This window comes from Podarcis bocagei (genome assembly GCF_964188305.1).
Source record: "Podarcis bocagei genome assembly, chromosome: 7".
NCBI classification, from domain to species: domain Eukaryota; kingdom Metazoa; phylum Chordata; class Lepidosauria; order Squamata; family Lacertidae; genus Podarcis; species Podarcis bocagei.
The window spans coordinates 70,842,004-70,860,839 of NC_138132.1; the positions used below are offsets into that span (position 1 = coordinate 70,842,004).

An 18,836-nucleotide genomic window follows, 5' to 3' on the forward strand; every position below is an offset into this window, starting at 1 on the left:
CTCTCCCTCTTTGCATAGGGCGGTCTTATGTTTACACAGAGTACACCCATTGAAATGAATGACCATGGTTAACTTAGGTGTATAGTTTTCTACTCTGCTTAAAATTTAGTTGAATACCGCCCTTCATGTACCTTGAGATCTATACATGTGTGTTTATTAGAGGCTAAATCTAAAATTGTGTGCAATAATGCACATTAGACCACTTTGTATGCATTAAATAGCACATATCACTATGCTGTTAAAAAATATTTCAGACCCTTTGATAAAATTGATATGAGTAAATATAATTTTATTAATGCCATTCTTTCAGTTAGAGGACTTCCATCTGATCCCCTTTGATATTGAGGGCTGTCCTCTGTAAAGTGCGTCATGACCTCTCTCTCCCCACCCCCACCCCTATTCCTTGGGACCTTCTCATGAGTTGACCCACTTTGAGCCGCCTTCTTATTCCTTGCAAAGACAGACCTTGAACATGTCAATGCAAACTGTGTGAAATTTGCCCAGGAGTACCCTTCCCCTTACAAATTCATTCCTGTTTGACTGAAGGAACTCCATACGGGCTGTCAGGTCGGTGCCCACCCCCACCCCTTTTAACAACCCTGTCGCTGAGTTCAGAATTTCTTCATCCCCGTGAAAGGAAAGCTGGGAGATGGATGGAAAACTTTTCACGGAAAACAGATGGTGAACAAGACAGCGCAAGAAGAGGCCTGTATACTTTAAACAGCTCCAAGGGGATCTGTAAAATGCCTTGTGAAATATCGGGCTTCCTAGCGGCTTCTTTCCATTGTGTGTGTGTGATTGGGTCTGCTGGATTCATAAGGTCCTCTCATGCTGTCAGATCGCACCTCATAAATGGGGTCTCTCTCTCTCTCTCTCTCTCTCTCTCTCTCTCTCTCTCTCTCTCTCTTATGGTTTCATGTTTATCTTTTTTTCTTTAAACCCCCTTGTCTTTTGCTTTGGGCTGTTTGGCTGGCCAAGGTTTGTTTAAAGGTTCAAAAGAGACACCGGAATGTTCCTCAAACATAGTTGAGACATGGGGCACATCCATCCGCATGGTGCATTTAAAGCAGCATGGTACCATTTTAAACAGTCATGGCTTTCCTCAAAGAATTCTGGGAGCTGTAGTTTGTTAAGGGTGCCGGCAGGTTTTAGGTGACCCCTGTTCCCCTCACAGAGCTAGAGTTTCCAGAATGGTTAAGCAATCAATGAGCACAAATGAAATGTGCAGATTTAGCTATGGGTGTCTGATGTAGTTCCAAAGGAACCGAGCAGGTTATGGACTCCTCCTCCTCCTCCTTGACACCTTAAGTAGAATTCTGGCAGCGACTTTCAATACTGTTTCATTACCTTGGGGATACAGGCAGCATGGCTTGAGCGTTGCCTTTTGTCTGGATAAGCGTCCATTGATGGGGATGCTTCTGAAGAGACTTGTGACCCGCAATTCAATTCAAGCAGGTTCCAAAGTTCAGGCGTGTCTCTTCTGATGCAGCCAAAGTAGTGGTGGGGTTCAGGTGTCGGTCAAGCTGAGATGTAAGCCAAGAGGAAAAAGAGACTCTGGTTCTGTGAGCATTGGCAGGATGGAGAACCGAGGAATCCACCTGGTCCAGAGTCAAACCATTGTTCTGTCCAGTTCCGTATTGCCCATGCTGACTGGTGATGTGTCTCCAGAATTTCAGACAGAGATCTTCCCAGTGCGACCTGAAGATGCTGGAAATTGAACGTGGGACATTTTACATGCATAGCAGATGCTCAGCCACTCAGCCACTCAGCTACGGCCTTTCCTTGGATGACAGCAAACAGACGTTGGTGCTGTCACATTGGTTTCTAGGGGCCAAAATCGATGTGATGCTAAACGTGCCATTAGGAATGCATATACCCTTCAATATTTCTCCTATGAAAATAGGGACGTCCATCATCATCATCATTATCATCATCATCCCCCGCCCCTCTAGGTGCCACTCTAGGTGGCTTACAACATATATAAAAGCATAATAAAACATTAAACATACTTTCCAATGCAGGGCTGCCTTCAGATGTCTTCTAAAGGCTGTATAGTTACTTATTTCATTGGCTTGGGGGTTGCAATAACTCCACACCCTCCAACATCTCTCAGCTGAAAATAGGGACATCCTAAGGAAAAGCGGGACATTCTGGAATCAAATGAGAAACTGGGATGGCTTCTGTAAATCCGGGACTTCCCTAGAAAATAGGGGCACTCAGAGGGTCTGATTTTGGATACTAAGTTGGCTGGATTAGGGCAAAGGTCCAGTACAGTCTCTTTATATTGGTAATGTTTATCCAAAGTCTCCGGGCTCCATTAGGTGACCTATTTATTCAGCATTCATTTGATTTGCTTGTGTGAAGCTCATGTGGAGGCTAGACTATGGCCAATTTTAATTGAACATCCATCCTTATTTGCTTGCAGAAAGCTTATGCAGACAGTAGGCTACAGCTGGCCTATATTGAGCATTGCTCTCATTTGTTTGTGGGCAGCATTCTTCCTAAATTTGTCCTGATTTGCTTGTGCGGTGCTTATACATCTTTCCATTAATCGTTCATTCGCCCCATGCTTTCCCTATTAACTCTCCCAACTGCAAAAAGTCAGTTTTTTAAAAAGTGGGTTTGTTGCGCCAGGACGACAGAGTTCTTTAATCCGCTTAATGCAGCAAACCTAAATTCCTGGTATGCGCTTGAATCTCTCCCACAAAATGCTGACAGCCTGGAGGTGACCTCAAATATAGGTCTTTTCCTGGAGATGCCAAGAGGTGAAACTGGCTCCTTTATTATGTATGGAAAGAACGAGTGCTACCACTTCACTGAGGTCCCTCCCTTATTCTTCCTGAGAACTGAAATTTTAATGCCTTTAATTTCCCATGGCAGAAACAAGAATAGCAGGAAATGTTGTCAGAGTGTAACTTGTTCTGTATTACCGGGGTCATAATTGATGGCACCGTGATAAAACCCAACAAAAGAAGTGTTTATGAATATTATCGTCAGTAATATAAAGAGTGGTGCAAAAGAGCTGCTTCCCCTGTGCACGCCCCAAATGTATTAACACAACTGCAAATACTTAAGCTGTTGTGGGAAGAGTCATGGCTCAGTGGTAAAGTATCTGCTTTGCATGCAGAAGGTTGCAGGTTCAAAACCTGGCACTTCTAGTTGGGGCTGGGAAAGCCCCCCTGTCTGAAATCCTGGAAAGCTACTGCCAGTCAGTGTAGACAATACTGAGCTGTATCAGTGGTCTGACTCAGTGCTAAAAGAACTGCCCAAGTCCTTTGTGAGTATGAAGGAAGCTTTGGAAAAGAGTCTAAGGCCTCATTTGCACTATACATTTAAAGCACTGTCACTTTAAGCAATCACGCCTTCCCCCAAATAATACAGGGAACTGTAGTTTGTGAAGGGTGCTGAGAGTTGTTAAGAGACTCCTATTGCCCTCACAGAGCTACAATTCCCAGAGTTCCCTGGGAAGAGGGATTGTTGTTTAAAGCACTGTATTTTATTTGAGCTTTCACATTGTAGGGGAACCAGCCTCATATCACCAGCATGTTTGAGTCTAATTAATGCACGAAGGGGTTAATGCCATAGAGTAAGCTGTCCTGCCAGGTTCTGCCTATGTCACTTCCCCTCACCTTGGGAGGAAACGGGCAACCAAGCTTTTTGTTCAACTTAGTCTATGTGCGTGAGTATGTCTGAGCTGCTCCCTCCAGCTGCATGGCTTTAAGCAGCCTCTTTTGTTTCAGACAAGAATAAAGTATGAAACTAATGTTTTCCTATACCAATAGTTTAGGAACTTTTACCATTTTATAACCAAGCAACATTTTACTGCCTGAGCAACTATTTCTGTCTGCTATATGGAAAAGCACATGAACCTGACCGCTGAAGAATTTTGTGAGGGTACCATTTTATGATTTTCTAAACGTGTGGTCTATTTTTGAGCTAGGGAAATGGGATACATCGAGATTCACTGGAAAGGGCACATGTAAAAGTTTTTACAGCCTATATTCCCATGCTTTTTTTTGCTGCATGTTTTGCCACATCAAATCTCAGCTGGGGCTCTCTCACCAAAGAACAATTGCCCCAAGTTTGCACCTTTGCACCTGAGATTTCCAACACACATGACACAAAAGCAGCTTCTGGAAATCTAGTAGAAGCTTAACATTAATTTCTGTGTCACTTGCTTCAAGGAAAAAAAACAAAAACTGCAACCCTGTGGATCCAGAAAATTGCACGGTTTGGGGTGACAGCATCTTAAAAAGCAGAGACATCACCTTGCCGACAAAGGTCCCTATAGTTAAAGCTATGGTTTTCCCAATAGTGATGTATGGAAGTGAGAGCTAGACCATAAAGAAGACTGATTGCTGAAGAATTGATGCTTTGGGATTATGGTGCTGGAGGAGACTCTTGAGAGTCCCCTGGACTGCAAGAAGACCAAACCTCTCCATTCTTAAGGAAATCAGCCCTGAGTGCTCACTGGAAGGACAGATCCTGAAGCTGAGGCTCCAATACTTTGGCCACCTCATGAGAAGAGAAGACTCCCTGGAAAAGACCCTGATGTTGGGAAAGATGGAGGGCACAAGGAGAAGGGGATGACAGAGGACGAGATGGTTGGACAATGTTCTCGAAGCTACGAACATGAGTTTGACCAAGCTGCGGGAAGCAGTGGAAGACAGGAGTGCCTGGCGTGCTCTGGTCCATGGGGTCACGAAGAGTCGGACATGACTAAACAACAACAACAACCAACAGATACGGTAGCTCTACCCTGCTCTTTTTATGGGGAAACAGAAGCATGTATGGAGGAGAATGACACTGTCCAATGACATCCCTTGTTTTGCCACATCATGCCCACTGGTGTGAAATAAATTTAGCACGACATGCTAGTATATCTGTCTAAAAGTATTGTTCAACAATGCAGCAGGCACTGCAATAATGCAACAGGCACTGAAAGGAACATTAGAAAACAGGACAGAAATGGCAGCATTTTAACCAGGAAATCTAACACAACATTTCTCACATCTGGATGCAGCCAGTGTCTGGTCTTCACTGAGCTTTCTTTCTGATTTATTTCTGAGGTGGTTATACAACAAAGAGCATTCATCCTAACAGAGGTTAGACAATGTCCAGTCTTTGTTGAGCATTTTTTCAGTTTTCTTTGCAGAGAGGTTCAACAATGAGAGGAGTTTCTTGTGTGGCGTTCACACATTTTCCCACTAATCTGCATGCCTCTCATATCTTTCAATGTGTTTTACCATCACTTTCTGAACCATAACATATTTGCTAGTTTTTAAAAGTGGATTTCTTGCACTAGACTAGAGCAATGGAGTGCTTGACTTAATGGAAGAATCCTAAAGTTTCCCAGCGTGTGCTTGAACCACTCCTAGAAAATACCCACGGACTTGAGGCGCCCAATGTGTCCCTGGGAATATATTTGCTCTCCTCCTTTTGTGGCTGGTGTTTTGTTTTGTTTCCCTAGATCCAAGAGATTCTGCAGGTGAAAGCAGAATGCATTTTGAGCCCAGGCCCTTATCTGACACCAAGGTGCTCTCTTCTCAGTTTACTCCTTCTCTCTGCAGAAATTTATCTTCTCTCCGGACTGGCGGCAGGGGTGGAGGTCTTTCCCAAGCTCCTCTTTGGCGACTGAGTTGGCTCACAAAAATGCTTTGATCTCCTCTGTGCTGTTGATTTTTCTCTTAAATGCTCTTAAAAAAAATAAAAATCTCCATCACTATTTTGCCAGCAGGCTAAAAGGCTCTGAGAGCTATTTCTTGGATTTAGGCAAATCTGCATAGATGGAGGTGCAGGGTTTGATTAATCTGTCCATTGTGGTTTGGTTGACCCCATTTCCACATCTGTTTGTGAATTGCTTTGTTTTTTTAAAACACGCGAAAATTCATGCAGAACTATGCATTTCAGACAGAATTTTGCCTAGTATATGCATTGCATCTCCCCTCAATAAAGGTAAAGATAAAGGTAAAGGAACCCCTGACCATTAGGTCCAGTCGTGACCGACTCTGGGGTTGCGGTGCTCATCTCGCTTTATTGGCCAAGGGAGCTGGCGTACAGCTTCCGGGTCATGTGGCCAGCATGACTAAGCCGCTTCTGGCAAACCAGAGCAGCGCACGGAAACACCGTTTACCTTCCCGCTGGAGTGGTACCTATTTATCTACTTGCACTTTGACTTGCTTTCGAACTGCTAGGTTGGCAGGAGCAGGGACCGAGCAACGGGAGCTCACCCCATCACAGGGATTCGAACCGCCGACCTTCTGATCAGCAAGTCCTAGGCTCTGTAATTTTCCCCAATTCTCATGATGGGCATCTGGTTGGCCACTGTGAGAGCAGGACGCTGTTCATTGTACAGCAACCGCGTTCAACTCGCTGCAAGGAAATCCCCTATCCAGCTGGTCTGTCTTGTGTTATGTCTGGCCTCTCCCCATTAGTTTTATGGCTCCCGTAAATTAACACCCACTTGAGATCACCGGATCACACCTGCTAGTGTCACTGGGCCTCACAGGGATGTTTTCCTTCTTGCAAGAGCTGAAAGGGGTCGACTGTAAATGAAAAGGTACAGCTGAGCCTTTGCAGACAGACCTCTTCAGATATGACTCATGCAAAGGAGCAACCCAAGAAGAGACTAGCTGCTGGGTCAAACCAATGGCCCATCTTTCCCAGAATCCTGTTCTCACAGTGGCCAACCAGACTGCCCTGAGTGCAGCAGCAAATCCCCACCTGCAATTTCTGGCAACTAGTGTTCAGCTGCCTCTGACAGGGGAGGTAGAACCTAGTGACTGTGGCTGGTAGTCTTTGATAGGCCTATCTTTCATGAATTTGTCCAGTCCTCTTTTAATCAGTCCAAGTTGGTAGCCATTACTGGTCCTTTGCAGGAGCAAATTCTGTAGTTTATCTTTCAGCACTCAGCTTCATTGTTTGTTTGTTTTTTTAAATATTTTATTAAGGATTTTCTTGTTTTACAGAAGTAAGTGTAATGCCTCGTTGTTGTTTTTCCCATGTAACATTTTTACAAATCCGTTTCATTTGTTGAGGCATTAGGGGGAGAAGAAAAAAAGAAAGAAAAAAGAAAGGGGGGGTGGAGAGAGGGAAGATGGATGGGGGTGGGGTCGGGTGGCGGTGTTTCTATTATGTTTAATGTATGTAGAGTTTGGTGTCAGCGTTGCTTGTGTTGTTCACTTGTGTTCCTTTGGTGGTGAGAGAGGTTGGGGTTGGCCTAGGGTGTGATTGTTTGCTTGTGATTGGCTGTGGTGATCTTTGTTTTCGTGTGTGAGTGAGGTGGGTGGGTGTTTTGGATCAGGTTAGCCATATTGATTTGTATGCTGTTGGTGGATTATTGTCATTGTCCTGTTGGGCTGTGTATGTGATAAAGGGGAGCCATACCAGGGTGAAGGCGTCTTCTTCTGTTTGTCCCCGTGTCAGTTTCAGTTTATTAGTTAATTTTTCTAGTAGGGCTGTTTCCCATACTATTTGGTACCATTGGTCCATGCTTACTCCTGACAGGTCTCTCCAGTGTCTGGTTATGGTGTTTCTGGCTGCTGAAAGTAGGTGGGTTATGAGTTCTTTGTGGTGTAAATGGGCATTGTTGTATTGGAAGATGTTTAGTAGGGCCAGTTCTGGGGTGATGCCTATTACTTGCTTAGTTATTTTACATATTTATTGTATGGCTGTTGTCCAGAATAGTTGGATTTTGGGACACTCCCATCACATGTGGAGGTATGTGCCTGTGGAGGTGCATCCTCTCCAGCATTTTGGTGAGGTTCCTGGGTGTATTAGCGCTAGTTTCCTTGGTGTTAGGTACCACCTGTAGGTGAGTTTCAGTGTGAGTTCTTTTCTTTTCGTTGATATGGATTTAAAGGGGGGTTTAGACCACATTCTGGTCCATTGAGTGGGGTTAATCTCATAGCCTATGTCATTCTCCCACTGTTTTTTGATTGCATCTAGGGGATTTGCGGGATTTTGTAGTATTTTGTATATTGCGGATACCGTCCCTTTACTGTTTCCCTTTGTTGTTAGGAGGAGGTTTTTGAAGGTTGTCAGGGGCCTAGTTGCTGCTGATTTTACTGTTGGGTTGTTTAAGAGGGCATGTAGTTGGTGTTGCGTTAACCAGGGCATTTGGGTGTCTTCTAGTTTGTCTTGTATTTCTTGTGTTGACAAGTGTTTGTTATTTTTATAAAAGTCTATTAGGCGATATAAGCCTTTAGTTTGCCAGGTTTTTATCTGGAGGTTTTGTGCTGCATGGTGGAATAATGGGTGGTACGCCAGGGAGATTAGTGGGGATGGGGTTGGGGATAGTTTGCCTATTTGTGTTTTCCATGCTTTGAGCATGGTCTGTGTGTACCTGTTAAGTGTTGTGGGAATTTTCTTTAGTTTGTTTGGGAGGAGTGGGTATGTTGTGGTGCAGGTATTTTCAATTGTGTCCCTCTCTAGGTGTACCCATTGTTTTGTCTCATCTTCCAGTATATATGGGATTATGTGGCGTATTTGGTTGGCATTGTAATATGCTTCTATGTTGGGGATTCCCCATCCTCCTTCTGAGGTGGGGAGGTGCAGGTATTTGGGGCTTATTCTTGGTTTTTTATGTGAGAAGATGAAAGAGTGTAGTTTTCTCTGCCAACTGCGAAGTTGGGTTGAGGGGATTCGGATTGGGAGGGTTTGGAATAGGTAGGTTAGTTTTGGGAGTGTGATCATTTTGATCATGGCTATTTTGTCTGAGAGAGTGAAATTCATGTTATTCCATCTCTTTAGGTCTTTGTTAATTTGTCGCCACAGGGGCTTGTAGTTGTGGAGGTACAATTTATTGAGGTTTCTGGTTATTTGTACCCCTAGGTATCTGAACTTGGTGTGGCAAAGTTTTATTTTGGTGACCTTCGTGAGTTCTTTTTGGGTGTGAGGAGGGGTGTTGAAGCACATAGCTTCTGACTTTGTAAAATTTACCTGTAGGCCCGACACCATTGCAAATGTGTTGAGTTCTCTGATTAGGGAGGTTGCTGTGCTTATGGGGTCTCTGGTGTTGTGACCATTAGGTCATCTGCAAAGAGCCCTAATTTATAGGTTCTGCCTTTTATTTCCACTCCCTTGATGTCTGTGGCTGCTCGGATGCGGATTGCTAAGGGTTCCAGAGCCAGGATAAATAAGAAGGGAGACAGTGGGCATCCTTGTTTCGTGCCTCTTTGGATAGCTATAGTATTAGAATCCATATTGTTAGTTCTGCATTTTGCTGAGGCTTGGGAGTATATTTGTTTGAGGATTTTTAGGAAGTTGGGGCCAAATTTCATGTTAGTTAGTACTGCTAATATGTATTTCCACTCTAAGCAATCAAAGGCTTTGAGGATGTCTAGGGACATAATTGTCAGTGGGAGTTTGGTTGCCTTGCTGTGTTCGATCAGGTTCAGTAGTTTCCTGATGGGGTCTGTTATATTGCGGCCAGGGACAAAGCCAGTCTGGTCTGGGGCTATTAACTTGTGTAGGAAGATTTTTAGGCGGTTGGCCAAGATTGATGTGAATATCTTGTAGTCTTGGTTTATTAATGAGATTGGGCGGTATGATTCTACTTTGAGGCTGTCATTTAGTGGTTTTGGGATGGAGACTATTTTGGAGTGGGTCCAGGTTTGGGGGATGGGGCCCCCTTTTATGATGTCGTTGAATAGGCGGGTCATGTAGGGCATCAAGGGTTATTTGAATTTCCTATAGAATTCTGCTGTGAAGCTGTCTGGGCCTGGGGCTTTGTGTGGTTTCAGGTTTTTGAGGACCGCATCTATTTCCTCTGGGGTGATAGGGCTGTCCATGAATTCCTGTTCCTCATCAGTTAGGGGCACTCAGCTTCATTGGGTGTTCCTAAATTCCAGCATTACAAGAGAGGGAGTAAAACTTCCCTCTGTCCACTTTCTCTGGACCATGCATGATTGCATAGGAATCGGCTTCAACCCAAAAATCATTGTATAAGCTTCAACTCAAGACTCATTTATTCCAGAGGAATTTTATTAATCCTGTATAAATGCTCAGGAGTGAGCAAATAGTGGATTACGGCCAGATTACTTCTCCTATCCACTTGAATTTCTTACAAAAGTTCCTGAAATTTGCAGGAAAACAATTCTGCTAATCCTCCTCCTGCTAATTCCCATTGTTCATATTTCCAGCCTCTGTGGGTGTTCTGAGTATGTTGTTTTACCCAGCTGAGGAACAACTCTTTATCTCTTTTGCAAAGAGGTGTTTTTCTTTCCCACTTTGCAATAAACGTTTGGGGTTAGTTGGCCAAAAACACCACTTTGAGCGTTACAAAAAGAGATTCTTTTGGAATTTTAGAGGTAAGAATACAGGAGAGGCAAATGATGGATTGCCCATTTAATCTTGAGGGCTGCAGATGTATCTGGGTAGATTGTGGTACAACCCTGTTCACGTCTGTTCAGAAATGAGCAGAAGAATGTTTGAGGGAGTTGCAGGAATCAGTTTCTGCTGCCAAAGCTGACCCTTAATGAAGCTGAATTAGTCATGTCTATCAACTTCATTGAGTCTACTCTGAGTAGGACTAGCACTGGATGCAACCAATGATTACTGGCCATGATCTCCTCTGGCAAGGTGGCTGGAAGCCATGTGAAGGGAATTCCACACATGTGCTGATATATGTCCCCAGGAACAGATGAATATGTGATTTTTGTTTTGTTTTTCCCTGCATCTTATTCCCCCCAAACTTAATTCAGCCCCCCCCCCATATTTCAGGAATGAAAATGAATGAAAATTCACCAGTCTTTTAAGGGGCATTTCTTTTAATACACACCTTTTTGGGTATGCAGTTTGGACTAATACAGTCACACCTCATGTTACATTTGCTTCATGTCACGTTTTTTCAGGTTGCATCCTGAGGCGACCTGGAAGTACCAGAAAGTGTTACTTCTGGGTTTCGCTGCTCGTGCATGTGCAGTAGTGCTAAATCGCGCTATGCACATGCGCACAAGCACCAAATTGTGTCACACACCTGTGCAGATACAGTGCTTCAGGTTGCAGGCTTTTCACATTGTGAACGGGCCTCCGGAACTTATCCCGTTCGCAGCCAGAGGTACCACTGTATGCACATTCTAACAAACAGCTTGCTCTAACATATTGCATCTTCTGTATGTTGTTTTCACTAATGTATGTGTTTTTAAAATGTTGTGAATCAGATGGAAAATGGAGCCAGCTTGTTTTCTGTTGTTCCAGAGGGGAATAATAATGATAGTAGTAGTAGTAGTAGTAGTAGTAGTAGTAGTAGTAATAATAATAATTTCTTTATACACCACCCATCTGGCTGGGTTTCCCCATCCACTCTGGGCAGCTCCCAACAAAAGATTAAAATATATTAAAACATCAGTCATTAAAAACTTCCCTAAACAGGGCTGAACCAATAGACTCAAGAACCGAACAAATAGATTCAAACTACAAGAAAGCTGAATCCAACTAAACATTAGGAAGAACTTTCTGACAGTGGAACGGGCTGCTCCAAGAGGTGGTGGAGGTTTCTTGGGAGAGGTTGGGTGGCCATCTGTCAGGGATCTTCAGTTCTGACTCTTGCATTGTTGGAAGTTGGTCCACGCTTGGTGTCCCTCCTAACCCCCTGTACTTCTATGAATCATCATCTCCGTTAACTATAGTAGGTCTACTTTGAGTCGGGCTAGTATTGGCTGCAGCTCTATGTTTGTGGACAGAGTTCATCCACACAGTGGGGAGATCCTTGGCCATTCTGCTGCCCTGCCGTTTTGTATGGAATTCAGAAACATCGCACTGTTTCTGTTTCTTCCAAGCTGAGCAGAGCATTTCTCTGTCACAGTGGGATCTAGTCCAAAGACTTCTGCTCTGGACATCATCCACTGGAACAGACCCCTTGTCAGAGTGCCAGACAAGATCTGTGGCATTTTAATCGCCATCACGCTGTATGAGCTACACAGTCTTCGGAGCTAATCACTTCACCGTTTTTGGACTGTGGTTCTTAAATTGTCTTAACCTGGCATCAGACACCAATGGCGCTCTCTCGTATTACATGATCTATGCCCCTGCATTGTTGGAGACAGTGTGGAGTAACAGGCACATTTTTGCCTGGGGTGGGAATGTGGGAAAGTGCAAAAATTTGGAGGTCTTTTCAGAGATAGCATGCAGTACCCATCAGAATCTAATTGCAGAGCCAGCCCTGGCTCTATTGTCCACAGAAAATGACTCTAATCCTGTAGTATCACGTAAGATTTTTGCATTCCAGCTATTAGCCTCTGCAAGATTAGCATCCCGTTAGAAATCTTGAGAGCTAATGCCCTAAGAGATGTGGCTTAGCAACGTATGGGATATAGCTCTTTCAGAACATCTAACTTAACACTGCCATGTAATTCAAGGGGAAACTGAACTTGATTTATTTGATAAAGAATTATATCCCTTTAATGAGGGAGGCAGGTTTAGAGTGACTGGGGAAACGCAGCCAGATGGGCGGGTTGTTGTTGTTGTTGTTGTTGTTGTTGTTGTTGTTAAATAAGGCAGCCTTGAGAGATTAAGTCATATTCATGGAAGGCATATTTGAAAACATAGCATTATACTTTGGGCTTTTTAAATGCATAGCTAATTGAATATTTTATGTAATTCTGTTGTACCCCATTGTACCAAAGTTGCTCGTGATTTTTGTCTTTTGCTACTGCTGAAGAGATCTTTCTTCTTCTTCGCAACAATGAAAAAGGTCCTTTTAGTGCAGGGGTAGGCAACCTAAGGCCCGTGGGCCGGATGCGGCCCAATTGCCTTCTTAATCTGGCCTGTGGACGGTTCGGGAATCAGCGTGTTTTTACATGAGTAAAATGTGTCCTTTTGTTTAAAATGCATCTCTGGGTTACTTGTGGGGCATAGGAATTCGTTCATTCCCTCCCCCCCCAAAAAAATATAGTCCGGCCCACCACATAGTCTGAGGGGCGGTGGACCGGCCCACGGCTGGAAAAGGTTGCTGACCCCTGTTCTAGTGGTATGACACAATGTGGTAGGGTTGCCATATTTCGAAAAGTACAAATATGGACACAAAAGTTGTTGAGCTTTTTCTGTTCTGCTGCATAGTATAGTGGGCTGGCTGCAAGAGGGTAGTGGCAAATTCGGAAGTGTGAGGTCCTTTTAGGATAGTCACAGCTACACTCCCTTCTAAGATTATGCAATTTCCTTATAATTACACAATAATAATAACAACTAGGGACACATTACAATGATCTATGCGGATATTATGCATTGCCTTTCAGCTAGATCTGTGGACAAATATGGCAAATGATTTGGAGTGCTCCGAAACCTCCTTTTGCAGTGACTTAAGCTGTGTTGACCCTGGAAGTTCCATTGCACACAGCGGAACTTGCACACCATTTTTTCGAAACGCTTAGCTGTGAGGTGTAAAAAAGAACAGCTCCTCGGTGCTCTTCCCACACTTTCTCCAGAGCAACCCGAGAGCAGGTATCCTTGGTGGCTTCCTGCTTGCCCAAATGGAGGCGAGAGAGGCGTGTGAGAGGTCGGAGCTAAACATTATAAGTTAAGGGCATTTGCAGATGACTTAGTATTGACCCTACAAGAGCCAAACACTAGTACGAAAAGGGTGCTGGAGATAATTCAACAATTTGGCCAGGTAGCTGGATTTAAACTGAACAAACAAAAAACTAAAGTTTTAGAAAAAAACTTAACAGTCATGGAGAAGGAGAAATTTCAAGAAGAGACAGGTTTGACAGTGGTTAAGAAGGTGAAATACCTAGGGGTTTATCTGACATCAAAAAATTTGAACTTGTATAAGGATAACTATGAAAAATGTTGGTTAGAAATTAAAAAAGATCTAGAAATATGGTCAAATTTGAAATTGTCAATGTTAGGCCGAATTGCAGTTATCAAGATGAATGTATTGCCTAGAATGTTATTTTTGTTTCAAGCTCTGCAGATCCTTGACAAGATGGACTGTTTCAAGAGGTGGCAGAAAGACATTTCGAAATTTGTCTGGCAGGGCAAAAAGCCCAGAATTAAATTTAAAATACTGACAGATGTTAAAGAAAGAGGGGGATTTGCCCTGCCGGACTTAAAACTGTACTATGAAGCAGCAGCGTTTTGCTGGCTGAAAGAGTGGATGCTCCTCGAGAACACAGACATTTTGGATTTGGAAGGTTTTAATAATGCATTTGGTTGGCATGCATATTTATGGTATGATAAAATCAAGGTGCATAGGGCCTTTAAAAATCATATTGTCAGAAAAGCATTGTTTAATGTCTGGATAAGATATAAAGATTTGTTGGAAAACAAAACCCCTAGATGGCTGTCACCCTTGGAGGCTAAGGCATTGAAGAAACTCAATATGGAGGCCGGATGGCCAAAGTATTGGGAAATTTTGGAACAGGATGGAGATAAATTGAAATTACAAAGTCATGAGAAATTGAAACCTAAAGTACAAGACTGGCTTCAATATTACCAAATAATGGAGATTTATAAACAGGACAGGAAAATTGGCTTTCAGGTGGAAAAATCAAAATTAGAGACTGAACTGTTAGAACCCAATACTAAGAACTTGTCAAGAATGTATAATTTGCTGCTGAAATGGAATACACAAGATGAAACAGTTAAATCGGCTATGATTAAGTGGGCACAGGACATTGGCCATAACATTATGTTTGCTGACTGGGAATGGTTGTGGAACACCGGTATTAAATTCACGGCATGTAATGCCTTAAAGGAAAACATTATGAAAATGATTTACAGGTGGTACATGACCCCAGTCAAGCTAGCAAAAATTTACCACTTGCCTGATAATAAGTGTTGGAAATGTAAGGAAACTGAAGGTACTTTCTATCACCTTTGATGGACGTGCCCGAAGATTAAGGCTTTCTGGGAAATGATATATAATGAAATGAAAAAGGTACTTAAATGTACTTTCCCTAAGAAACCAGAGGCCTTTCTCTTGGGCATTGTCGGCCAATTGGTGTCAAAGAAAGACAGAACTTTCTTTATGTATGCTACAACAGCAGCAAGAATTCTCATCGCAAAGTATTGGAAGACACAAGATCTACCCACCCTGGAAGAATGGCAGATGAAAGTGATGGTCTATATGACACTAGCTGAGATGACTGGCAGAATCCGCGATCAGGGAAAGGAGACGGCGGAAGAAGAATGGAAGAAATTTAAAATCTACCTTAAGGACTATTATAAACTTGATGAATGCTAGAATGTCGAGGTTTTGAGTAAGAAAGGGTTACAGCGATATAAGATTAGACTGAAGGAAAGACTAAAAGGACAGAGACTTGACAGAAATATTTAGAGTTGCTAAAAATTCTTTGGACATTGGGATGCAGAAAAGGAGAGGTATGGGGAAGTCTGAGAAACAAGGTTTATGAAAAAAAGGTTATGAAACTATACGTGTTTGTATGTCTTTTTACATGTTTGTATTGTTCTTAAAAATTCTGTAAAACTAATAATTTTTTTTTTTTTTAAAAAGAGAGAGGCGTGTGAGAATGTTTGTAAAAACTAGGTGAAATTTGCATTTCTCGATCTGCCCCACTTTTGCCTTTTGGCCCACTGCCAGCAGGCATTCCCTGGAAGCTCGTCCAGAAAGGATTTTTTGCTCTTGTGCTGCGAATGGTCCCCAATTCATATTCTAGAGTGTCAGTCAATGGTCTCATCGAATCATAGAGCTGAATTGGACCACAAGATTCAACCCCCAGCAATGGAGGAATCTTTCACCCTCTGTGGGGCTCAAACCCACAACCCTGAGATTAAGAGTCTCATACTCTACTGAGTTATCCAGTGCATCCATATCTCATATGGTCATCTGTCTTTTTCTTTTTAAGCTGTCTGCAATTACGGCATGTGTTTCAATGGAGGCAAATGTGCGGAAGGCTCCTCTCAGGTCTGCCACTGCCCTGCAGGCTTCCAGGGCCCCAGCTGCCAATATGGTGAGTAGCTGCTTCAAACTGACCCTTGCGCCGATGTCAGTCTTAAGGTGGAGCCGCCTCTCCACCTGAGTCGGAGACCTGGCTTGGCACACACATCAGGCTGTTGGCCACCAGGGGCATTGTGTATATAGTTTTCACTCAGGTCCACATAAGTTAATTTAGGCAGGAAACCTTGGGTTGTTGTTGTTGTTACAATGTTGGCATGCGAAAAGCAGGCCGGCTGAGCTGTTCAGTTCAGTTCAGTTCCAGCTTACTATAAAGAACCACTTGGAGAAATCTCTGTGTCGACTGCTATGTCCACCCACAACTTAATACTGGCGACGAAGGTGGGATTTGAACCCACGCATGCAAAGCACAATGGATTAGAGCTTTGGACATTGAGGGACTGTCTGCCCTATTTTTCAGTGCCTGAAATAATTTAATATATAGTTGTGCTCATATATGCTTGTACAAATGGCAGTTGCTAGTGGCCAGTATAAACATATCCCTTACATATTTGTCTATCTCCATCCTGGCTTGTGCAACATGCCAAGCCGAACTATGGGAACATCTTGGTGCTGACCTGCTGATTTGGAATAATTCTTACTGCTGCTCTTGCTGTGCTGCCGTCTCTTTTGAACATCTCAGGTCTTCTAGCGAGGTCTCCCTCTTATGTTTGCACGTGTGCGTGATGTCTGAGCGCCGCCGACTGCAATCCTGCATTTGGAAGTGAGACGCAGTCTCCTCTGCCTTTTTGCCAGATTCCATTGATTCATAACAGCGGGGGAGAGGGGGCAGTTAGGTCATCATAGCAAGAGAGGTTCTCTCTGGGAAAGACCCCGCTAAGTGCTCCTTACATTCCGTAATTCGGAGAGATCTTCCAGTTGGCACGATACATGTGTCTCCCCCTACCTCCAGCAACAAACTTCAGGGATCACACACACCTATGATGCACACACACAAACCCACAACTAGATCACACAATTTTCTTTTTGAGTAACCTGACCTTAGGCATGCTTGCTTGGGAACTCGGGGTCCATGCATTCAATGGGGCACATTTCTGAGCAGGTATGCTTTAGGGCTCAGACAGCATGTTACAAAGGAGGCGTGTGAATGCCTCTCTCTCTTTAACACCCCCCCCCGCCCCAGCCAAACAGCTGCACAGTGAGTTGAGGGGTGGGGGGAGAGACTGAGGCGAATCAGGATTTAGGGAAATGGTCTGGAAGGGGGGGAGAGCTTAATTCCCTACATACCACAAATCTGCTAACATTTCTCCGATGAAAATAGGGATGTCCTAAACAACAACAACAACGGTGGCGATATGTTGGTGGCTTCCAACATATATAAAAACATAATACAGTGGTACCTTGGTTCTCAAACAACTTGGAACCCAAACACTGCAAACCTGGAAGTATGTGTTCTGGTTCGCAAACTTTTTTTGGAAGCCAAACATACTCCGTTTTGAGTGTTATACTTCCGACTTGAGTGCCACACTTCTGTTTTGAGCATTACACTGTGATCTGTCAGTTTTTGCTATTTATTTTTTGTTTTTGCGTCTCTTTTTTGTTGCTTTTGTGACTGTATGGAACCCAGTTCAGCTACTGATTGATCGCTTCTGTGACTGCAGTACATTGTTTATTGCTTTCATTTTATGGCTCAATGGTCTTGTTAGATAGTAAAATTCATGTTAAATTGCTGTTTTAGGGGTTGTTTTTAAAAGTCTGGAACAGATTAATCCATTTTGCGTTACTTTCTATGGGAAAGCGTGCCTTGGTTTTGGAACGCTTTGGTTTTGGAACGGACTTCCGGAATGGATTAAGTTTGAGAACCAAGGTACCACTGTAAAATATCCTAGTGGGAGAATGCCAGGGATTGAACCTGGAACCTTCTGTGTGTGGAGGAACTGCTCTGCTGCTGAGCTATCTTGCTTCCTCTGATGCTAAATCTGGCGGGATTATGCAGAGCTGCGATGGGCCTCAGGAACCTCCGCTGCTGAGTGCACACATCCATTTCATGCTTTGGGGAGTCCTGATTACAAGAAAATCATGAACTCATCTGGTTAGGTGGGTTTTAGCTGCTGACTCAGCATGCTTTCTCCCTCCTTCCCCCTTCTTTCATGGTACATCTGTTTTCATGAACTGTAATTATCATTACAGGTGACAATATAGAAGCACTATCAAGGCATTTGAAGTCTCTTTCAGATAATCTGTTGAAAGCAGATGCAATTCCCTACACACACACACACACACACACACACACAGTGTGTGTGCTCAAGAGAGAGCACAAATATCATGCTGTTGCAAGAGACCTTTTGTTATCTATGGGTGTGGTGTGTTCAGCAGGGCTCATGATCCTCTCCTGCAAAATATAGTCCCCCTTTCTCTCTGCATAACTTCCACTGCATGCTCCTTTCCAAAATGAAAGACTATCCCAATTTTCCTATCTTTTCCACTGCACATTTTTGGAAGTAAATGTCAACTGCATAATCCTCTGCATCGCAACTCAAAAGGAAGTTCCATTTGCTTCAATGGGACTTGCTTTCTGGTCAGCCTGCCCTAGTTGGGCCCCCTTGAGCTGTCAATGGACTCTCAACTCTCTTTGAGTCCCAGGCCCAGAAGGGTTGGTGGTCAGGGCTGATGGGAATTGTAGCCTGTAGCACCTGGGGGCACCAGGTTGGGGAAAGTTGGTGTACTGGGTTGCCCACCAGGAGAGCTCTTTATAATGCACATTTCCTCAGAGATAAATGCCATGCTGTTCTGTGAGATTTATTACTGACTAGTTACTACAACCATGTATCCCACAAAAGGCAGCGATTGCCTCTGATTTGGATGGCTTCTAGTGAAGAATGCATAGAGGCTATCAATGACTCCCCTCTCCCCTAAAATAGATTATACTTTCTGCAATAAGGAAAGTGAGGGGAAAACCCATTAGAAAGTGTAGGATAAG

General features: G+C 43.5%; 1 protein-coding gene across 4 annotated transcripts in view; it reads left to right on the plus strand.

Moving 5' to 3' along the window:
- MEGF6 (multiple EGF like domains 6) overlaps nt 1-18,836 on the plus strand; it is a 218,193-nt gene that overhangs the window by 31,397 nt on the left and 167,960 nt on the right. For 3 of the 4 annotated variants that reach the window (XM_081201364.1, XM_081201363.1, XM_081201366.1), the window contains exon 4: nt 15,807-15,911. The exons of the other annotated variant lie outside the window; for it this stretch is intronic. In XM_081201364.1, coding sequence (XP_081057490.1) covers nt 15,807-15,911 — 105 coding nt within the window. The remainder of the gene's footprint in view (nt 1-15,806; nt 15,912-18,836) is intronic. 4 annotated transcript variants of the gene reach the window in all.